Source organism: Entelurus aequoreus, linkage group LG01 (assembly GCF_033978785.1).
Source record: "Entelurus aequoreus isolate RoL-2023_Sb linkage group LG01, RoL_Eaeq_v1.1, whole genome shotgun sequence".
Classification (NCBI taxonomy): Eukaryota; Metazoa; Chordata; class Actinopteri; order Syngnathiformes; family Syngnathidae; genus Entelurus; species Entelurus aequoreus.
The window spans coordinates 56,221,541-56,242,648 of record NC_084731.1 but is presented as its reverse complement, the minus strand read 5'-3'; the positions used below and the strand labels follow the sequence as shown (position 1 = coordinate 56,242,648).

Sequence of the window (21,108 nt, the reverse complement as noted above, 5' to 3'; positions counted from 1 at the left end):
TCCTTCTACTATCCAGGTGAGAGGCATGATTTATTGTCTACAATAAAGTTTGACGAGCAAGGAAACGAGGAAGCAGCTGATCAGTTGATGGTGTCAACATTGGCACACAAGCTCGTGATCAGGTTGCCGCTATGAATAGTTTGTCTGCGTTAGCGCTTATAATAACAATATCACTAATACGTGTTCATATTCAAGTCACAACATGTAAATGGATTATTGTTGGCGCTTTTTGGATGTGTTTTAGAGGGATTTATGGGCGGAAGAGAGGACCGCCCATTTGCTCGGCCGTATGCGGACTGTTATTTACATGTTAGATGCATTAAAAAAAAAATGCATCCGTCATCATTTGTCTTTCAAAATGATTGTGAACGATAGGAATACATGGGTAAAAAAAAGTACACTTTCCCTTTAAATAAATCCAATCAACAATATGATTTGTCTGAGTGCCTGGACAGGTTACGTTAAAAAAAAATATATATATATATATATGTATATATATATATATATATATATATATATATATATATATATATATATATATATATATATATATATATATATATATATATATATATATATATATATATATATATATATATATATATATTTGTATATTTATTTCCTCGCACTTACTCTATTTGAAAGGTGGAGACTAGCAGCTGGCCAACTGTCCTTCTGCAACCACGCCTGCCAGCATTACACAGAGTGCGGTTTTGTATTGTTAAAATATGCAGGGCCACTTATACTTGTACTCTTTGGCATTAATGTCGCCGTGGCGGTAGTTCCAAGTCCCTGACAGCTTTGCACCATAACAGGGCCATGGCTGTTGGACGTGCGTCTGTCGAGCACACAGTGTTCACACCATTCATCTCACCGCAACTCACATTTTCTACTATGCGACGGCTCGGCGCGACGGCTCGGCACGCTGAACGCAGAGGAGTTGACGTCGCTTCTCGACACAGTTCTCATTCGACTTCCTTTTGGCGCGGCGGAGTTGAACTTGGCACCGGAGGACGTGACTGTGCATTGTTCTGTTTGACAAAGTGTTGCCAAAGCAAGCTGGGGCTCATGGGGTTCAATCTAGCGCTTGATGGACTATGCCACTTGATGAAGCGTTGTCTTCGGGATCGTACATCACGGGGTGTTCTGCTAAGACTTTGTCAACATGCCATGAATCGTTTAATCCCTTGATCAAATCACGCAGTGCGGAGTGGTGCACGTTCAAACCTCAGCCTACATTTCTGTGGATGAACATTGGAGCAATTGTCAGGAGTCTGTCACTTTTATACCAGCTGATTTCATGTTGCCTCATTAACGTCAGAACTGGGAGAAAGTTTGTCCTTTTCCTCTGTAATCGAATGCTTGTTGTGAAAGAGTCTAGACAAGTGGGTCAAGGGTTCGGTACATCCGAGGCTTGAACTCGTCTTTAGCGAGCCTCCCTGTGTTTAAGTTGGCACGCATACGAAAAGATAACCCTCGGGCTGTCTTTCCCCCAGTGCTGATCAGTTGTGATATGTGTTCACCTGCACAAACACAGATAGATCGGAGTCACATACTTATTGTAGTCGTAATGGAGAAGGTGAGTGAACGCTTGGGCGTTCACACATATAGCATTCCACACCAAAAAAATATATATATTTATTATTATTATTCCGCTGCAAAAGTTTGCTTGAAGCCACAGCCCACAGTTTTGAGTATCAAAATGTTCTGCATTACTGGGAATCGTGAGCTTTCTAACAAAATGAATAGAAAAATATCCCGGGTTACCCAGATTTCCAGATTTTGCGGGACATTTTTCCCATTGAAAATGAATAAGCTATTTTAATTTGCACAATTTCCACATTTCTCTACCAATTCAAACTGTTCCATCATCCTCACAGTCTACTCACCTTGGATAATCAAACTACCATTTTCCAAGCTTAATAAGATTCCATGAATTCCCGGTTATCCAAATACTTATATTCACCTCTTCCTGGAAAGTTCTACATTTTTATTACATTTTTCAACCGTTTCCAACCATTCCACCTTCAAAGCATTCTTCTTAGTTGGGACAACAAATGTACTTTTTTTTTCTCCATACAAATTCACGGTTTTCCCGAGATTCTAGGAATTCCGAAAAACCCATTCAAATTCAAACTGCAACTACTGTCAACTGTAACTGTCAACATTTGAACACCAACCCCTTCTTATCATTTAGGACTTCTTGTATCAATATTTCCCAAAAACACCCATTTCCGGGAAATTCCCAGTCAAATAAATGGACATATTCATAGTACTACAATGCCCTAAATTCTCCAATTTTTGCGCCATTTTTAAATTTCATTCCAACCTTTCAACCATCCACACATACTACTCTTCCAGTATATTGAACGCAAAACATGTTTTCCCTTTCTCGAAATTCCGAGTTTTCCCAGGATTGCCTTGAATTTCTCCCGATTGACTATGAATGGACAATATACAATCCACTACATATCCCAAATTTCTCATCAGATTTGAACCGTTCCTCCACTCATCCTGGACATTCCAGCCAACATGTTTCCTTGATCCGAAAATCCCATGATTACCCGTAATTAACAGGAATTTCCCCCCTTTGAATCCCATTGATTTTTTAACCGTTTCAAAAAATTCCAACACCAACCCCTTCATATCATCTAGAACAATTTCTCAACCGATTCGAACCGTTCCAACATCTACTCACTCTTCTCACCTTGGATAATCAAACTACCATTTTCTAAGTTCAAAAAAATCCCCAGAATTCCCGGTTATCCAAAACCTTATTTTCACCTCTTCCTGGAAAGTTTTCACAGTCCGCATATTTCAACCGTTTCCAACCATTCCACCTTCAAAACATTCCTCGTAGTTGTGACAATAAATGTTCTTATTTTTTCTCCGTACAAATTCCCGGTTTTCCTGAGGGTCTAGGAATTCCGAAAAACCCATTCAAATTCAAACTGTTACTACGTCAACATTTTTCAACCGTTTCAAAAAATTCCAACACCAACCCCTCCATGTCTTCTAGGAAAATTGTGCTTGTATCAATATTTTCAAAAACAAAAAAAATCCCACATTTGTAGGAAATTCCCATTCAAATAAATGGACATATTCATAGAACTACAATGCCCTAAATTCTAAAAATGTTGCGTCATTTTTAAACTTCATTCCAACCTTTCAACCATCCACACATACTAGTCTTCCAGTATATTGAACGCAAAACATGTTTTCCCTTTCTCAAAATCCCCATTTTTCCCGGAATTTCCTGGAATTTTCTCCCTATTGACAATGAATGGGCAATATACAATCCACTGCATATCCCAAATTTCTCATCAAATTTGAGCCGTTCCTCCATCAAAACTCTCCACTCACCCTGGTCATTCAAGCCAACATGATTCCTTGTTCCGAAAATTCCCTTATTACCTGGAATCACCAGGAATGTCCCCCCATTGAAAACGAACGTGCAATATGCAAACCTCTCCATATCCCACGTTTCTCAACCGATTAGAACCGTTCCAAAATCCGCACACTCCACTCACCCTGGACATTCAAGTCAACATGTTTCCTGGTTCCGGAAATTCCATGATTACCCAAAATTACCAGGAATTTCCCGAAGTTGAAAACGAATGGGCAATATACAAACCTCTCCATATCCCACATTTCTCAACCGATTGGAACCGTTCCAACATCAGCACACTCCACTCACCCTGGACATAGGACATTCACACGCAATCCCTACCGGAATTGCGAATTCTACTCTAGTATTGATGTGCTACGAGGTCAGTATCACTCAACAATACCTCTTTTGTCTCTCCACAGGTCAACCAGCAGCCAGATCCACACCCATCCACCCCACCCAACCATGCCGGACGCAGCCTAGCAGCCAACTACGCAACGGAACCAAACACCATGCACACTCCCCTCACTGTCCGCATCCCGCGCCGCACACGCACGCACTCCAGTCTGGCGGGGACAGGAACGGGGGCCCTCATGCGCATCCCAAACTGGGTTCCCTCCCAAGAGGAGGGTCATCCACCTCTTCCTCCTCGTCGGCGGGACCCAGGCACGGCAAGAAGTTGCAGTCTAACCCTTCCATCACCTCCCAGAGCAGCAAGAGGAGCAAAGGCAGCTCCAAAAGTAGCTCCAAGAGCAACAGCTCCCAGATTCCCACAGAAGCACAGGATGGTAAGATGCAAAGTAATTCAACATCAACACTCTGACTTGTGCAACTCTATGGCTTCGACCACTGTTAATTGTTTAGAACTAAGCCAACTGAATGTTCATCTTTTACAGCATGACTCATGACAGACTGCAAAAGTAGGGTATGAATCATTTTAATATAGAGGTCTAACCCGAGCACTAACTTGGCAGCATAGTGGTCCAGTGGTTAGCACTGTCGTCTTGCAGCAAGAAGGATCCTACTGTAGTTCTCAGGCCTTTTTGTATGGAGTCTGTTGGTCCTCATTGCGGCTTGTCTCCATCCCTGTCCTCACCCAAGTGTCCAAAACCAGACACTACTTCTATAAATTGCCCATTGTTTTGTGAATGTGAGTGGTTGGCTCGCTCTCTAAGCTTGCATGCCCTAAGACACATGTGTCAAACTCAAGGCCTGCGGGCCAGATCTGGCCCTCCACGTCATTTTATATGGCCCGAAAGCCTGGAAATAATGTGTCAATAAAATACCTATTATTTTCTTTCTTTAATTTCTTATTTTCTTACTAAAAGTATTGGGGTTTTTTCGAGTTTGACAGGGAAAAAAAATATTGCAACAAATATTATATTATCTATCTTTTTTGGTCTAAATCCAAATAAATGCTTAAATATCTGCTTAACCTATGATTTCCAAGCATGTTATCCATCTAATTGTACACTATAAAAATTACCAATAGATTTTACTGTAAAATTTAGGGAGGTTTTTTTACAGCATATTACTGTAAGTTGAAAACAAACGACCAATATTTGTTTTTTCACAGTAAAATCCTGTCGACAGAGCTGTCAGTTTATTGGGTTTTTTTCACCGTAAAATCCACGGTTGATGATTTTATGGTACCACATTTTATTATGGTGAAAAACTGGCAGTTGAGTTGCCAAAATAAAATTAAACAGCAGTACTGTATTTCTATTTACAGTAAAGGGACAAGCGATAGAAAATGGATGGATCGATGTTGTAAAAATAATAATAATTAAAAAAAAACAGAGGCTGCCTGTTTTTTTCTGTAAAAAACAGTGGTAAAATCCACAGATTTTTATTTACTCTTTACCTTAAAAAAAATTAAAATATTTAAATTCATAGGCAAATTCATTAATTATTTACTGTTACAAGCGGCCCTCTAATGGCAGCCATGACTGCGGTGTGGCCCTCAAAGAAAACAAGTTTGACACCCCTGCCCTAAGACTAGATACAATTATTGAGTTAGTAGGACTTTTCAGATACACATGAACATATTCTAATGAAATAATCAGCAATCTACTGTAATTTACCTGGAGAATGTATGCAGAATGTATGCAGCAAACCTGTCAAGATCTAAAATTGTATTTCTACAAATGTCTTTAGTTGTAAGAGCTATCTACTTATTTTTAGTTATTGACTTTACAACATACTCTTAATTTTATCATTGGTAATTATATTGTATATATTGTAGTTAAAATTGAGAAAATAACTATTCAAATAAGATATTTTGGTTTTCTCACATAAAAAAATAGTGTTTAAAGATTCTGCAACATCCCAAAGAGGCTAATGTTAACGTATTACCACCTTTGCTTCAAACGTAGCTAAACAATTAAATGACAAGCAGTTGGATCGACGGGTAATAAAGTTAACTCTCTCGTATGTTGTGCATACACACACACAGCTGTTTGGCTATTAGCGGATTCCAAACCGCCCACGTGATGTAAACTAATGCAAGTGTAATGTGAAATACGACTGTATTTCATGTGAAATACGACTGTATTTCGTAACACATTCCTACAATTTGTCTTTTATCTTTAACAATGTGTTTTTTTTACTGACTACTTTCCTATATGTGTACTTTTAGCCATAGTATTGTTTTTAGTATTTACTAACAATAGCATTTGTCTTAAAGCACAGACCAAGAGTGGCAACCATAAATCTTAAAGCATAATGTCAATAAAGATTTCTATTATATTTTAACCTAATGCTAGATTATGGCAGACCATATGTAATATATCAAATTTTAAATTGCTCTTTGAGCGCAACAAGAAAAGCCCAATGTGTTAAATGCCTTTTAATTTTTATTTTAATCTTCCAAAATTGTTTATTGAGTGCAATAAGAACCATATGCTAAACTTATCAAAAAAATTGTTTGTTAAAATGAAGCCAAAACCTTTTTTTTTTTTGGTCATTTTTATTTTCAAATATTATCGCAAAGTATTGAAAAACATTTTGGTACCGGTACCAAAATATTGGTATGGGGACAACCCTACATAATACATAAATAAATAAAATTTAAAAAATCAAACCATGAATGCTTAAAACATAGGGCAATAAAACACTAATAATTCACATTTATATACAACAGATGTTATGAAAAGGATGTAGTTTTGTGACACATTCAGTATGGGGCGATGTTGTCTGCTGAGGATACATTAATACTTCACAACTCTTTGACATGGCAGCGATTTACCCTATTTTGGCGGGGGTCGGAGTCATCTGGAAAAAGCCCAATGTTAAAATCAGGGTCCTATTGGTATATCCAGGACTGGCTAGTGTTAACATTGTGGGGCATTTAGGAGCTGCATAATTAGTGTGACACCACCATGTCTAATTTGCCAATAAATTCAACAAAGAAGATAATTGTGACAGTGTTGTGCTGCATAGTAACATTATCCATAAACAAACGGGGTACAGTCCTCTCTGGGTTGTCTTTTTCACTCTTTCTAAAATGACGTTTTGTTTACTGAACCATACTGCTTCATGGAAGCAAGGCCTACAAGACTGAAAGGAAGAATACTACTATATGTATGTGTTCTATAGTAGACACATAGAGGGACAATGCCAGTAATCCAAACAGCTTTCCCCTAAAAGACTGTATATCTTATGGTGTACTCCAAGGGTCAATCGTGGGACCAAAATTATTCTACTTATATGAATAGAGATTAACTTTGTTTACCCCGTGGGAAGGTTACCTCAGGGCAGGGATTGGCAACCCAAAATGTTGAAAGAGCCATATTGGACCAAAAATTCAAATAGAAAATCTGTCTTGAGCCCCAAAAAATAAAAGTCTCATATAAGTGTTATAATGAAGACAACACATGATGTAAGTGTCTATACTAGCTATGTTAGCCTACAGAAATGTTGACATTTTAATATTTATCATACACATTTTTACAACTTTGGAAAACATTAGTTAAACAAAGGCTTCTAAAAGGGTGACATAACTCCTGGAAATGACTGGCTAAAAATGGCCAAAGGTATAAAAGTGTGTCCAAGTTAAAGGAAACGGCAGGCTGTCTTCTTGTAGAGGATTTACTACAATCTTTGCAAGCTGGCAAACGTTTGCTGTGGTCTGGAACAACATGGCACACAGACAACTATCAGAAATGCAACCAATATTACATACAGATAATGTGTCATGAGACATGCAAATACAATATAAATTAAATACACAAACAACATAAGTAAAGGAAATTAAATTAGTTCAAATATACCTACAAACGAGGCATAATGATGCAATATGTATATACAGCTAGCCTAAATAGCATGTTAGCATGGATTTGCTTGCAGTTATGCCCTGACCAAATCATGCCTGATTAGCACTCCACACAAGTCAATAACATCAACAAAGCTCACTTTTGTGCATTCACGCACAGCATAAAACCTTTGGTGGACAAAATGAGACAAAGAAGGAGTGGCATTAAACATGTCTTTCCGTGGCAGCGTAGGAGAAAGTTTTACATGTAAACAAACTGTTGCGTCACAGTCCACACAACTACGGTGAGTTCAAGGACCGCCAAGATTAGTAGGACAAAACGGCGCTGACCAAATACTCTCATCAGTGAAGCATAAACACAAACATATTTAACAGTGGGCTTTCTAACAGTTAGGAAGGTTTGTGTCATGTTTGTCCTCCTACAGAAAACATATTAAAACAAAAAATGTATTTTATTCCACCAACTTTTTCCATTTTCATACATTTTTTAAAAAGCTCCTGGGAGCCACTAGGGCTGTGCTAAAGAGCCGCATGTGGCTCTTGAGCAGCGGGCTGCCGACCCCGCCTTAGGGAAACAGTATATTATATGTACATGTAAAGCCATGAAAGACTGAAAACTAATACTGTTTGCAGATGACACTATTGCATTCTGCTCATGGTAAAATACACAGAAAGTAAAAAAAAACAAAAAACTAATGCGATGGAAATTAACAAACTAAAAAAATAAACAAAATAAACAACAAACAAACAAAATTTTAAAAAAGTACAAACAACAAAAGGGTGATACATCTTTCAATATTGAATAAGACAGAATAAATTCTGAAACTAAAACCACTTCATACACTTTACTGTTCTCTGTTGTTACCATAGAGTAGAAGAGATCCGTAAGTAGAATTAAACTATGGGATGGATCAAGTAAAGGACTTAACAAATGTACTAATTTGTGCCAGTTTAGGAAAGATTATAAGCATATGGTGTTCTATCCTCTCCAAAAGTATCATCATTTATTTTTTGAAAGTGTACAGGTTGAACATATATTTTGAATTCACAATTATTTCCATACACGGTCGAAAATAAACTTCATAAACCTTATATAGATTCACCCGGTCACAACATTAGATACACAGCTGCATGTTGCATGTAAATGTTATTATGCACATGCCAAGACTAGACTAATAATAATACCTCATCCTACCTTTGTTTGTGTTTTTTTATAGTCTAAAACCACTACCCTTGATTTAATGTCCAAATAAGTATGTCCGCCTCGCGGTGACCTCACAACCTTGCCAGACTAAAACCGTGCCAACAGAGGCCTCCAAAACGGCGTGCTTGCTCACGCCAAAGGGATTGAGCGTTAAAGCGAGTATCCAACATTGTGACATTTATAAGTCGGAAAAGACTCAAGTTTATCATGTTTGGTTGTACAGAGCATCCAGAAAGTATTCACAGCGCTTCACTTTTTCCATGTTTTGTTATGTTACAGCCTTATTGCAAGATGGAATTTTTTTTTTATCCTCAAAATTCTACAGACAATACCCCATAATGACAGTGTGATTTTATTTATTTATTTAGCAAATGTGTTACAATCAAAAAAACTAAAAAATATAATCATCATAAGTATGACAGCCTTTGATCAATACTTAATTGATGCACCTTTGGCAGCAATTACAGCCTCAAGTCTTTTTGAGTATGATGTCACAAGCTTGGCACACTTCTCTTTGGGCAGTTTCTCTCATTCCTCTTTGCAGCACCTCTCAAGCTCCATCTGGTTGGATGGGAAGCGCCGGTTTTCATCCAGGATGTCTCTGTACATTTCTGCATTCATATTTCCCTCTATCCTGACTCGTCTCTCAAAAGCACCCCCACAGCATGATGCTGCCACCACCATGCTTCACTGTAGGGATGATTTCCTCCAAGTATCCATGCCAAAGACTTAAATCTTTGTCTCATCAGACCAGGGAATTTAGTTTGTCATTGTAGTGAATTGTCCGAAGCTTAAGCAGGCAACAAAAGTAGTTTAGTACAACAAATTTATTTACCCATTATCAGAGGTGCAGGTTGAATTAAGTTGGCCGTGCAGACAGACCACATGTTACTCCGGAGCAAACAAGACACACACAAGCCAAAATCACTGTCGAGTTCCGGTCTTCTCCCATTTTTTATGTCTCTTGTGCGTCACTGTTTTTTATCTAGTGCGTCATGATTGTTTTGTTTTGGTTTTGTCTGTTCCAAAACAACCTTGTATCTCTTAGTCATATTTGGAAAATCTAAACATTCTGTAGACAGGTTGGCATAACTCCATATTCACCTTTGTCCCACAACTGGTACATTCAATGGCACAAAATAGAAGAGAATTGCAAATGAGCGGACATTCTTAAAAGACAAGAAATATAGGTCAATAGGTCAGAAATTCTACGACATACCCTCCTTCCAGGGTCTTAAGACCCTGGACCAAAAAAAATTCTGATGTAGACCACTAAGTTAAATCTCTACCACAGATAGAGGCAAAAACCTCAATGTTTTTATACGAGGCAAAAATTCCGTCTATGACCCTCCTTCAGAGCGATCGCTGTTACCAGCCTGCAGTAAAACCATCTCACAGAACACAATTAGTGGCCTACCCTTTGATTTAGTAAAGGAATAACAAATACTTTGATCATGAACATCATTGAACATAAATAGATGAATGTATATAGACTTATGACTGTAAGACATTTGCAAAAATATTTTTTCCGGCATTTGCAATGAATGTAGTTACCAATATTGTTAATTACCAATTGATTTTGAACACACAACTGAATTTCGTATGAGTCCATGTTCGATTAGTGCTCGTATAGATGGCTCGGTGGTGCCTCAGGCTGGTGGCCTGCCGACACCTCGTTGGCCTTTTGGCTACCTCGTTGGGCTTTTGGCTGCCTTGGTGAAGAAAGAGATCCACTCAAACAGTCTGTCTCTGTCTCTTCTTGGGGTGTGGTTCAGTCCATTGGGCAGACTGTGCAATGGCATGTGCGCGCTGGCCGCTTTGGGGAAAACTCAGGTAGAGTTGGAGCTGTGGGGGCTTTGGGGAAGGCTGGGGCAGAGTATGGGGCGTGGGGCTTTGGTCCAGGCCCTCGGCTTGCTTCAGGGCCTCCTTCCACAGCTGCTGGAGTCCCGACGGACACATTGGCTGGCAACCTTAGTTGTTCTCGTCATCGCTGGCAAGGTGTTGTCTCTCCTCTCGGTTCCTTCCAGTCAGGTATCGGGTGTTGGTCCTGGATCGGCTTTGACCGTGCCCCTCTTAGCGAGTGCAAGGGAATCTGGAGTGGCTGCTTTCATCCTCAAATCTGCACAGAGGAACTGGCACACAAATTCTACATTTTGCAAACATACCATTTTGGTCTCATGGTCTTTCCGCCTTCCTAGGAAGCTGCTGGTCCTGAGAAGTGCTGATCTTGTGACTGAAGACGATAACCTGTTTTCTTAAAATAGGTGCCGTTGTTTGACCTAATCTTTTTGGGGAAACCATGTCGAGATATTAAATCATTCACAAAACATTTAATTACTGAATTGGCATTCTCCTTTGAGGTTGTGGTTGCTTCCGCCAACCACTGCAATTGTCAATCTAAATCATTACGTACCTTTATCCTTGTACCTTTATCCTTGTACCGGATTGATCATATCGATTAAATGAAACCTCAACACGCTCAAACCTGACCCAATCCAAATTCACCTCCCCCCTCTGTCCCTGAAACAGGGACAGTGTTAGTCGTAGTAATAGTAATAGTAATAGTAATAGTAATAGTAATAGTAGTTGTAGTATTAGTAGTTTCAGAAACATCCAAAAAAAAGAAAAGGCAGCTGATAGTCAAGTGCAGCAAGAACAGAGGCGGAGGACAGGTCATGTTTGAGGTCACTGTTCGCTTTTGCAATAGTACTTTGATATTTTACAACACCTAGTGAATTATTGTGGCCTCAATAATTCACTAAATAGTTGTATTTAATTTAGTCTATCTATGAAGGGACAATGCACAGAAACATTAAGTTCAGAAACAGATATGTTCTGTACCAGATTATATCTAAATAGCTACTTTCCATCTGCAGTCCCTGGCTACCTAAATTAAAGGGATCCACAAATCAAGCAATAGAATTATGACACTAATTAATCATAATAAATATATACATTCATAATAATCAATAATTAATCAAAAAATAATCATACTGTAGCATGTAATCAATTTTAAGAAAAGTCACCAGATGCCCCTTCATGGACACATACTTAACATACAATACAACCACACCTTATTTACATCATCACACAAAGACAATACATGCTCTTGTTCACATCTGTCGTCATTCGTAAAAACAACCAAGATTTTAACAGCCATACCTCACAATTTACAACAAAAATGCTCTCATGGATAAATATAATACACATTAAGTTGATGTGTCTACATAATGCCCCTCTTAGTGACCGTGTGAGCAGCCTTGATTGCTCCAAAGCCACCTTTTAACTTCAAATTTTCTATTCCTTTTGTTATAACGTGGAGAAGGCTAATTGGTCTGTACTTGTTCTGGTCTTGTTTATTTCCTGCTTTATGGATTTAATTATAGTAGCAGTTTCTCGACGTGGTAGGGAAAGTGTTTTCCGTTATTGATTTATTTATCAATTGTTGTTATACGAGCAAAATATACAATCCTTACATGTTTTTAGGAAGATAGTGTCCAACCCATATATATATCTCTAGATCGTGAGTCTGAAAATGCAGCGAAGATTCTGTTTAACTTTGTTTCATTTGTTAATTCTAAAATTAGTCCATCCTGAATAACTGACAATTATTTGCACTGATTTTGAGGGACTTTTTATTCAGGGTTTGTACAGACTGGATGAAATGTTCATTAAAATTATTACTTATGTCCAGACTGTCTGCGATAGTACCGCCATTGATATTTAATGTTATAGTGTTGTTTCTTGTTTGCTCTCTTTCCGTAAGTTTGTATCTGGTTTTCCATAACTTTCTAATGTTCCCTTTTGCAGCTTTGATTAATTCTAAGTGAAAGTCAGCCTTAGACTTCCGCATAAACATTGTAACTTTGTTCCTCCAAACTTTTAAAATCATACGATCTGTATTTAGACCTGTTTTAATTGCTCTTATGAGAGCTGAGTCCCGATGTCTTATTAGAATCCAAATTGTTTTATTAATCCAATGGTATTTTTATTTTAGCACTCTTCTTTCTGGTTTTGTATTCGTGTATTTACAGATGTTGTCTTTGATTTTTGTCATCCAATTGTAATTCTAGTAAGGCTGCTTATCCTTTGTATCATTGTAGAAGCCGTTTATAATATCCTTAAGTTTCTTTCTATGCGTCTTATTTAACCAGTCCAGATTAACGTCCCCCATGACGTTACTTCTTTCATACTATGCTGTTTGAGTATGTCTGAAAATGAATCTAGAAAAATGTCTTTAGCTGTGGTCGGTCGGTATACTACAATTACCTTGAAATACATTTCTGAGGAAAATTAAATTAAATTAAATTTTAACATACTCAAATTGATCTACTTTTAATGTTTTCCCTTTCATAAATCATAATTCCTCCCCCCTTTGTCACTCGATCTGTCTTTTCTGTAATCTTGTCCCCCGGGACATTAATTAGAACGAAAGGTGTTGTGGGTTTTAACCATGTCTCTGATAGACAAGGTAATCCGGATTAGAGTCTGACAGTAACTGCTGTATTTGTTCAGTATGTTTCCTGTGGTAGAAAGTTTAATAATGCGGACACGTTTGTTACTGAATACTTTCTACAGACTTCTGTCTCTCTGCGACTTTGTGTATGTAATAAGCAACTATAAATATTTGATATGTTTAAATGTTATTTTAGCTCAGCTGTTGTGTAGCTGCTAGCTCCTTGTAGCCTACAGCAGGAATGTCCAAATTGCAGCCCATAGCTATGTTTTTAACAGACAACCGAAATAATTGAAAATGTGGTATTTGCGTATCGGTTCAATCAGCGGCAGCTACGCCCTGTTTTATCATTTGACCTAAATTTTTGGTTTCGTAGGCATGACAGAGAGCAAAGGAACAATGTGTGTCATTAGTTGTCCATCTTATACCATGTTAATTGTTGAAAGGATAGTTCACATGAGCGGCCATACCTTGAGTCCCACCATATATAAGAGTCAAAAGGCTCCTATTATGAGTCGTCTAATTGGTGATCATACACTTTGGCGGTTTGGGTGGCAGGGCACACGGACGCACCTCAGTCAGCCAGTGCTAGGACAGTTGGAGCAGTCCCCGTCCTCCATTCGTTCCTGGGAGGCGTCCCCAGTAGTTGTCAGCTGATGTCGTGCTGTCAAGCAACATCAGGAAGTTCCTTCTGTGCAGTATTGAATGTCAGGGCACAGTTCGTAAGCAGGTCATTACAAGGTGTGTGCAGGTTGACCACAAAGGAATGCTTCAAAGATTGTGTTGAACATTGTCCGTTGACACTTATGTCCAGCAGGGGTCTGTTTGTATCCTGCTGTTCGTCCTGCTGTGGGCGTCCTCTGTCACACCTGTATTTTTTGTGAGCATGTTCTGGCTACAACTTTGGAGCTTGTCTTGTTCAGAGAAGTTGGCAGTCCCCTGGCTGCATACAGTTTCCACCCTAGCTTGACCTAAGACAATTCCTTAACTACCACCCAAGTCCGTCTGTATGGTTTTACGTTTTGTTGAGGTTTTTTCCTCCAGAATTTGGAACTCAAAACATGTACACCCATCGTTTTCATATCCTCTCGGTTAGTTCAATTTTGCATATCACGTTTTAAAATTACAGTCTTAACTATCCCATTAAATGCTAATCAATAACCTTAATTCAAAGATTATACATACTACTTCATGTGTATTTAAGTACCCTTTTAATTCACTTTAAGATTATCTATAAGTTAATTTAAACTATCATTTGTCTATCAGTAGGCGCGAGCAAGCTGTACGTCATGCTACAGGCAGAATGTTTTTTATTATTATTTTTTTTTATTTTAATTTTTTCTCGTTTTTCCATCTTCTCTTTCACATTAGTCACAACATGCACACACACACATTGTTTTGTGCCAGCTGTCCTGATATCGCAGCACAAACACCTCTCAAGGCCACCTCCCAGATGTATGGTGGAATGCAATGTCTAATTAAAAATATAAATTACTCCAAACTAAAAATATCAGACTGCACTTTAAAGTTACTTTTATTTAATTAATTTCCAAACTAACCACCACCACAGCAGACATCTTCCTCAATCCTATCCCAATACTCCCATAAATTAAAAGTGTTTCACAACAGTGGTTAAGTAGTTATTTTAAGTAATAGATCTCAATATGGGGAAATTACTAAGACTAAATCACAGCCAGAAAGAGTCACTTGTGGGGTTCCACAAGCCTTGTTATTGGGACCTAAGCTATTTATACTTAATCTAAGTGATCTTTGTTCAGTATCTAATAAATTAAATGTATTACGTTTGCAGATAATACAAATGTATATTGTTCAGGAGAAGACTTGAAGAAATCGTTGAGGAAATCGAGGTCGCATTGATTCACCTAAAAAATTATTTAATATTAATAAGTAATCATTGAATGATAACAAAACTAAATTTGTGGTGTTTAGTGGTGCAAAGTCAAATTGTGAAACAAAAATTAAAGTTGAATCAAGTGGAAATTGACAGAGTATATGAACTACATTCTGGAGAATAGTAATTGATCATTAATATGTTGGAAGCCGCATATTGAACATATTAAAGAAAAATATCCAAATCTTTGCCATTCAGTATAAAGTAAAACACATGCTGAATAAGAAATGTCTGCATATGTTATCTCATTCATTTATTTTTCCATATGTAGTATTGTTTTGAAGTTTGGGGAAATGTTTATAGAAGAAATATAGACCCAATACTTAAACTTAAAAGGCTCATTTCAATGATACTCAAAGCATGCTACTATAATCATACCAATCCATTTTTTATAAGTCATAATGTGTTTAATGTTCAGATTATCTATTTTTAAAACAATGGCAATTATGTTTCCGATTAAAGAACAACAGCCTTCCAGTTTGTATTCTTAGCTTATTTACATTATGAGGAGAAACTATCATTTACGGGGATATTGATTTTTAAAATAGGTCAAGTAAAATAAAAATAAAAACACAAATGTATTTCAGTTTTAGGAGTTAAATGATGTACCATCCTCAGTGATGAGCTGAACACATGTAGTTTTTTGTTATGGTTTTGGAGACCCTTGAAAAGTAAAGTTTTTTGAACATTATAAAATATAGTAACAATTACTTTCATCTTTTAACGTTGATGTTCCAGGTAATTTAATGTTCAGTAAATGTATATCATAGGCCAATATAAGCTTTGGCTTCAGCCTATTCTTTTTTCGGTCATTCTTTTTCTTTTCTTTTCTGTGTGTAAATGTGTATGATTGTTAATATGTCTAATTTACTGTTAAATTGCTCACACAAATTGGTTGATGGTTGAGTATATGACCAAAATAAACCTATTTCATCTATTCATTCATTATCTATCGCACTCATCGTTTTATTCCATTTTGCATGTAATTATTCCTATTGATTTCTTCCCATTTCACTCAAACAACTAAACAAACAAACAATTAAACAAACTTGCAGCTAACCACAATCAACAGCATACCATTTACGAATACCTTCATTTGTCACTTTCTCATCTTTTCTTCACTTTCGTTTTCCTTTACAAACAACATCCTGTATCCATCTCTTCCTTACACTTCACACAATGTTTCTATTTTCTGTTCTCCTAGAAACCATTCACATAACGTAAGGTTATAAACATCATTTTCCCATATTTTCTCAAACCATCCTCTTCATCCTCAATCTGTTTTTTCACCTGCTCTCTCTTCCTCTCTCTCTCACTTTCTCTCCTTCTCTCACAATACAAACACAATAATCCAAAATAATCAGTCTTATAAAATAATTTTAGCTTTAGATATGATTTAGGGCAGTGGTTTTCAACCTTTTTTCCCAGTAAAATAAAAAATAGAATACAGCATAATGTCATCATTTTCTGATTTATTAAATTGTATAACAGTGCACCATATTGCTCATTTGTTGTGGTCATACTTGACTTATTTGGCCAAAAAAAAATATAAGAATAACTAAAACGTTTTAAAAATTAAACAAGTGATTAAATTATAATAAAGATTTCTATACATATAATCAATCATCAACCTTCTTTGGATATTGTAATAGAGATCCATCTGGGCTCGTGAACTTAATTCTAAATATTTATTTTGTTGAAGATTTATTCTTCTATAATTATATTTATAAAGGATTTTGAATTGTCGCTATTTTAAAATATTTAAAATCTCAGGTACCCCCCCTTTTTGTCCGGGCAGAAACACCATACCCTCCTTTGAGAACTACTGATTTAAACTATAAAATAAAAAAAAATCCTTTGTCCCACACATCATTACACTGTACAACTCCTCTTTGGGGGGGCTAGGATGACAGGGAATGCAAAACAATAACAGTGCAATAATTTTTTATATCATGGTCGTTAATGCCTAGTTTCTCTTATTTTACTGTTCTATTTTTTTTTCTCCTTGTAATATTTTTCTATTTTGTTTCCATTTATACCCTTATTAGTTACTGTTTACTTTTTACTTCTTCTTCCTGAGGGAACTCTCCTGAAGGAATCAATAACGTTTTATCTGTCTATCTATCTGTCTATTACTAACCCGAGCACAATTCATGACGTCATGCTCATCTTGCAGACAGTTATTTCCATTTAGTTTTATTCTCTACATGTAATTCTACATGCACCAATGTCACATAGAAATTTGCTTTCTTTGTTATTTATTTACATTATTATTTCTGGTTTACTTGCTGTCCGTTTACTTAAGTTCTCATTTTTTGGTCTGTCTTCCTTCCGATTAGAATTTGTTTAACGCTTCTCTACGTTTTGTTTTGACTCTGGCGCTGAGTGTTGGCGATTCTTATCTGTACTTCCTCAGACTCTATGATTCACAGATGTTTTTAGATGTTTTAGAATATAAATTTAAATTTTACTTCATCGTGATTATTCTTGAAATAATAAAAATGTCAATATAATTAAATAATCATTTTACCTTTATTAAATTTAATTCAATTTTATTTAATGTGTTTGCTATATCATTATTAATTCAAAGCTACGATGTGTTCTAATCTATGATGTGCGTGCGTGTGTGTTTGTCTCAACTTCCACACAGGAACTGGATGGATCAGATAAGCAACAAGGCTGTTCAATACAGTATATTACACACATAATTAATGACTAATGAATTTAACAATGCTTAAATGTCCCAGTCCAAATGTATGTATTGATATTTAAATGTTTATTTATTCATATACAGTATATTTTATTTTTCCTATTATCAAAACCAACCTGTCAGCACTCTCTTCAGATTGAGTACAGCGATTAATCCTTCCTGACCAACAGGGAAAAAACCTGGCCTAACGCCCAGTAGGACCACAAGGAATCACCCAACAATCCTACAGACTCGTGTCTGGTCAGTCCATACAGTTTCACCAAGGCTCTACCATATGGAGCCCTTAACTCTATCCATCTATACTGCAGCAAATTTCCAAATTCGTGACAACTTGGCTCAGTTGATCTCCTTTACCGGAGTCACTGAACGATCACCTTATATCGGGCTTTTTTACACGCTGAGTCACAAGGACTAGGGACCGCTGCAGTTTCCACATAGACAGATACGTAGGACCTTCATAGACGTCATAAATTTGTGTGGGCCAAATGTCACACCAGTTAGCAAACCTTGCCTTAAATTTCGCTGTGTCCAACTCCGGCTAACCTAATGTACTTGCAGAAAAAAGCATCCTCTGCCAACAACGACAGAGGATGAAGAGGTTAAAAGAAATTTTTCGTCTCACATCGTCTATGCTTCAAAAACACTCCAAACCACCAACATCCTATTAACAATCCCCTTATAGCTAAAAACAAGAAATCACAAGTTTTCAACAAACACACAGACAAATGATCACATATAAAACAACTCAATCCAACCATAATTTACCCCATTCCAGGTTGTTTTTGGAGAACCTGACTAAACCTATCTTTTATCAAAAATAGATTCAGCAATTAGTCTTATTGATCCGGCTCTCTCCAGGCAGAAAATGTTTACACTTTAAAGCAAACTGCTTACCTTGTGATGCGCGCGTGCAACATACTTTCTGCCTGACAGAGAGAGCGGGAGCGGCTGTCGACCTGTAGCTTCTGTGCCATCCTGTTCGTGACGCCAATTTGTGTAGTGGATTGTCCGAAGCTTAAGCAGGCAACAAAAGTAGTTTAGTACAACAAATGTATTTACCCATTATCAGAAGTGCAGGTTGAATTAAGTTGGCCGTGCAGACAGACCACATGTTACTCCGGAGCAAACAAGACACACACAAGCCAAAATCACTGTCGAGTTCCGGTCTTCTCCCATTTTTTATATGTCTCTTGTGCGTCACTGTTTTTTATCTAGTGCGTCATGATTGTTTTGTTTTGGTTTTGTCTGTTCCAAAACAACCTTGTATCTCTTAGTCATATTTGGAAAATCTAAACATTCTGTAGACAGGTTGGCATAACTCCATATTCACCTTTGTCCCACAACTGGTCCATTCAATGGCACAAAATAGAAGAGAATTGCAAATGAGCGGACATTCTTAAAAGACAAGAAATATAGGTCAAAAGGTCAGAAATTCTACGACAACATGGTTTGAGAGTCTTTCATGTGCATTTTGGCAAACTCTAGGTGGGCTGCTATGTACTTTTTACTAAGGAATAGTTGACATTCTGGAAGGTTCTCATCTCTCCACAAAGGAATCTGTAACTCCGACAGAGTGACCATCTGGTTCTTGGTCACCTCCCTGACTAGACTAAGATGAATGCAGCAAAGTACAGAGACATCTTGGATGAAAACCAACACTTCTCATTAAACCTGATGGAGCTTGAGAGGTGCTGCAAAGAGGAATGAGAGAAAGTGCCCAAAGATAGGTGTGCCAAGACTTGAAGCTGCAATTGCTGTCAAAGGTCCATGAACAAAGTATTGAGCAAATGGGTACATGTGATTTATTTAATTTTTAATTTTAATGAATTTGCTACATTTGAAAAAAACTAAATGTTTACATTGTCATTGTGGGGTATTGTTTGTAGAATTTATTCCATTTTGGAATAAGACCGTACCAGAACACAATGTAGAAAAAGTGAATACTTTCAGGGTGCACTGAATATTGAGCTGTACATTTTGAACATGATCAAATAAAACTATCGTATGACTGAACAAAATTAGCACGGCGGATGCGTGTATGGATGGCTGCACTAACTAAAAGTTCAATTCCAGTTTAACAAGTTGAATTGACGAGCGAACTGTCTTTGTCCCCAGACTGCTGCGTTCACTGCATCCTGGCCTGCCTCTTTTGTGAATTCCTGACGCTGTGCAACATCGTGCTGGACTGCGCCACCTGCGGCTCGTGCGCCGGCGACGACTCCTGCTTCTGCTGCTGCTGCGCCTCCGAGGAGTGCGGCGACTGCGAGCTGCCGTGCGACATGGACTGCGGCATCATCGACGCCTGCTGCGAGTCGGCCGACTGCCTGGAGATCTGCATGGAGTGCTGCAGCCTCTGCTTCTCCTCTTGAGGGCCACGGCGCACGCTCGTCCCAAAGCCTGTCTCCGGGGAAGCGACATGGACGCGGTCGCTTGTCCAAGCTGCAAAGCGCTATGTCCGGTCTTTGTCACCGCGGCTTGCGGCTCTCGCTATGTCGGCTTGTCGTCTCTCTCTTTTACGGGCTCGACCGCAGAACAGCAGTCTCTCTTGCCCCGTGCTCGCTGTCGGGCCGCCAGAGTCTCAGCCGTGTTCCAGGTGTGAGCCCGTTGACCGGATTGTTCCCAAGGAGCCCCTCGTGTGGATTTGAGTGACTGGAGTTCTCCAAGCATGAAAAATGACCTCCAAAAGTCAAATGACAAAACGGATCCATTTAACAGGATTCCAGAGGTTCCGTTGATAAGAACTCAGAACTGTTTCAGTCCGTCCTTCGCAAGGTTCACGTGTTCCGGTCTGATTGCGTGGCCTTGGTGACACGCGCGGCCATGAGAGGCGGATCCACTGATGTCTTTGTGCGCGGAGAAAAGTACAAAAAAAAAACACAGAATAACGGCGGCTTGTGGCAATATCACGTTCTCTTTGTACGCTCTTATTCAGTGGACTAATCAGCGAAGAATAATGACAGAGTCGCTCATCAGCCTGCAGATGAAGCACATCAAATCAGAGGCGTTGGCGAGCGGGCTTGGACGGCCGCAAACATGTGAAGGGAGAAACGTCTCTCCTCATTTCATACTTCACGTTTTGTTTACTTCCATTTGAGAACTGGATTTAAATGGCGGCGTGGTTCTTTCATAGGTTTTATCGTTCTTTGTCGCTCTCGTCATTTGAAT

At 38.1% G+C, this 21,108-nt stretch overlaps 1 protein-coding gene across 2 annotated transcripts in view; it reads left to right on the top strand.

Annotated features, from left to right (window-relative positions):
• The window catches only part of mdfi (MyoD family inhibitor), a 109,510-nt gene extending 89,198 nt beyond the window's left edge, over window positions 1-20,312 (top strand). For both annotated transcript variants that reach the window (XM_062025129.1, XM_062025050.1), the window contains 2 exons: window positions 3,811-4,176; window positions 20,059-20,312. In XM_062025129.1, the coding sequence (XP_061881113.1) occupies window positions 3,811-4,176; window positions 20,059-20,312 (620 nt within the window). The remainder of the gene's footprint in view (window positions 1-3,810; window positions 4,177-20,058) is intronic.
• Window positions 20,313-21,108: the final 796 nt, after the last annotated feature.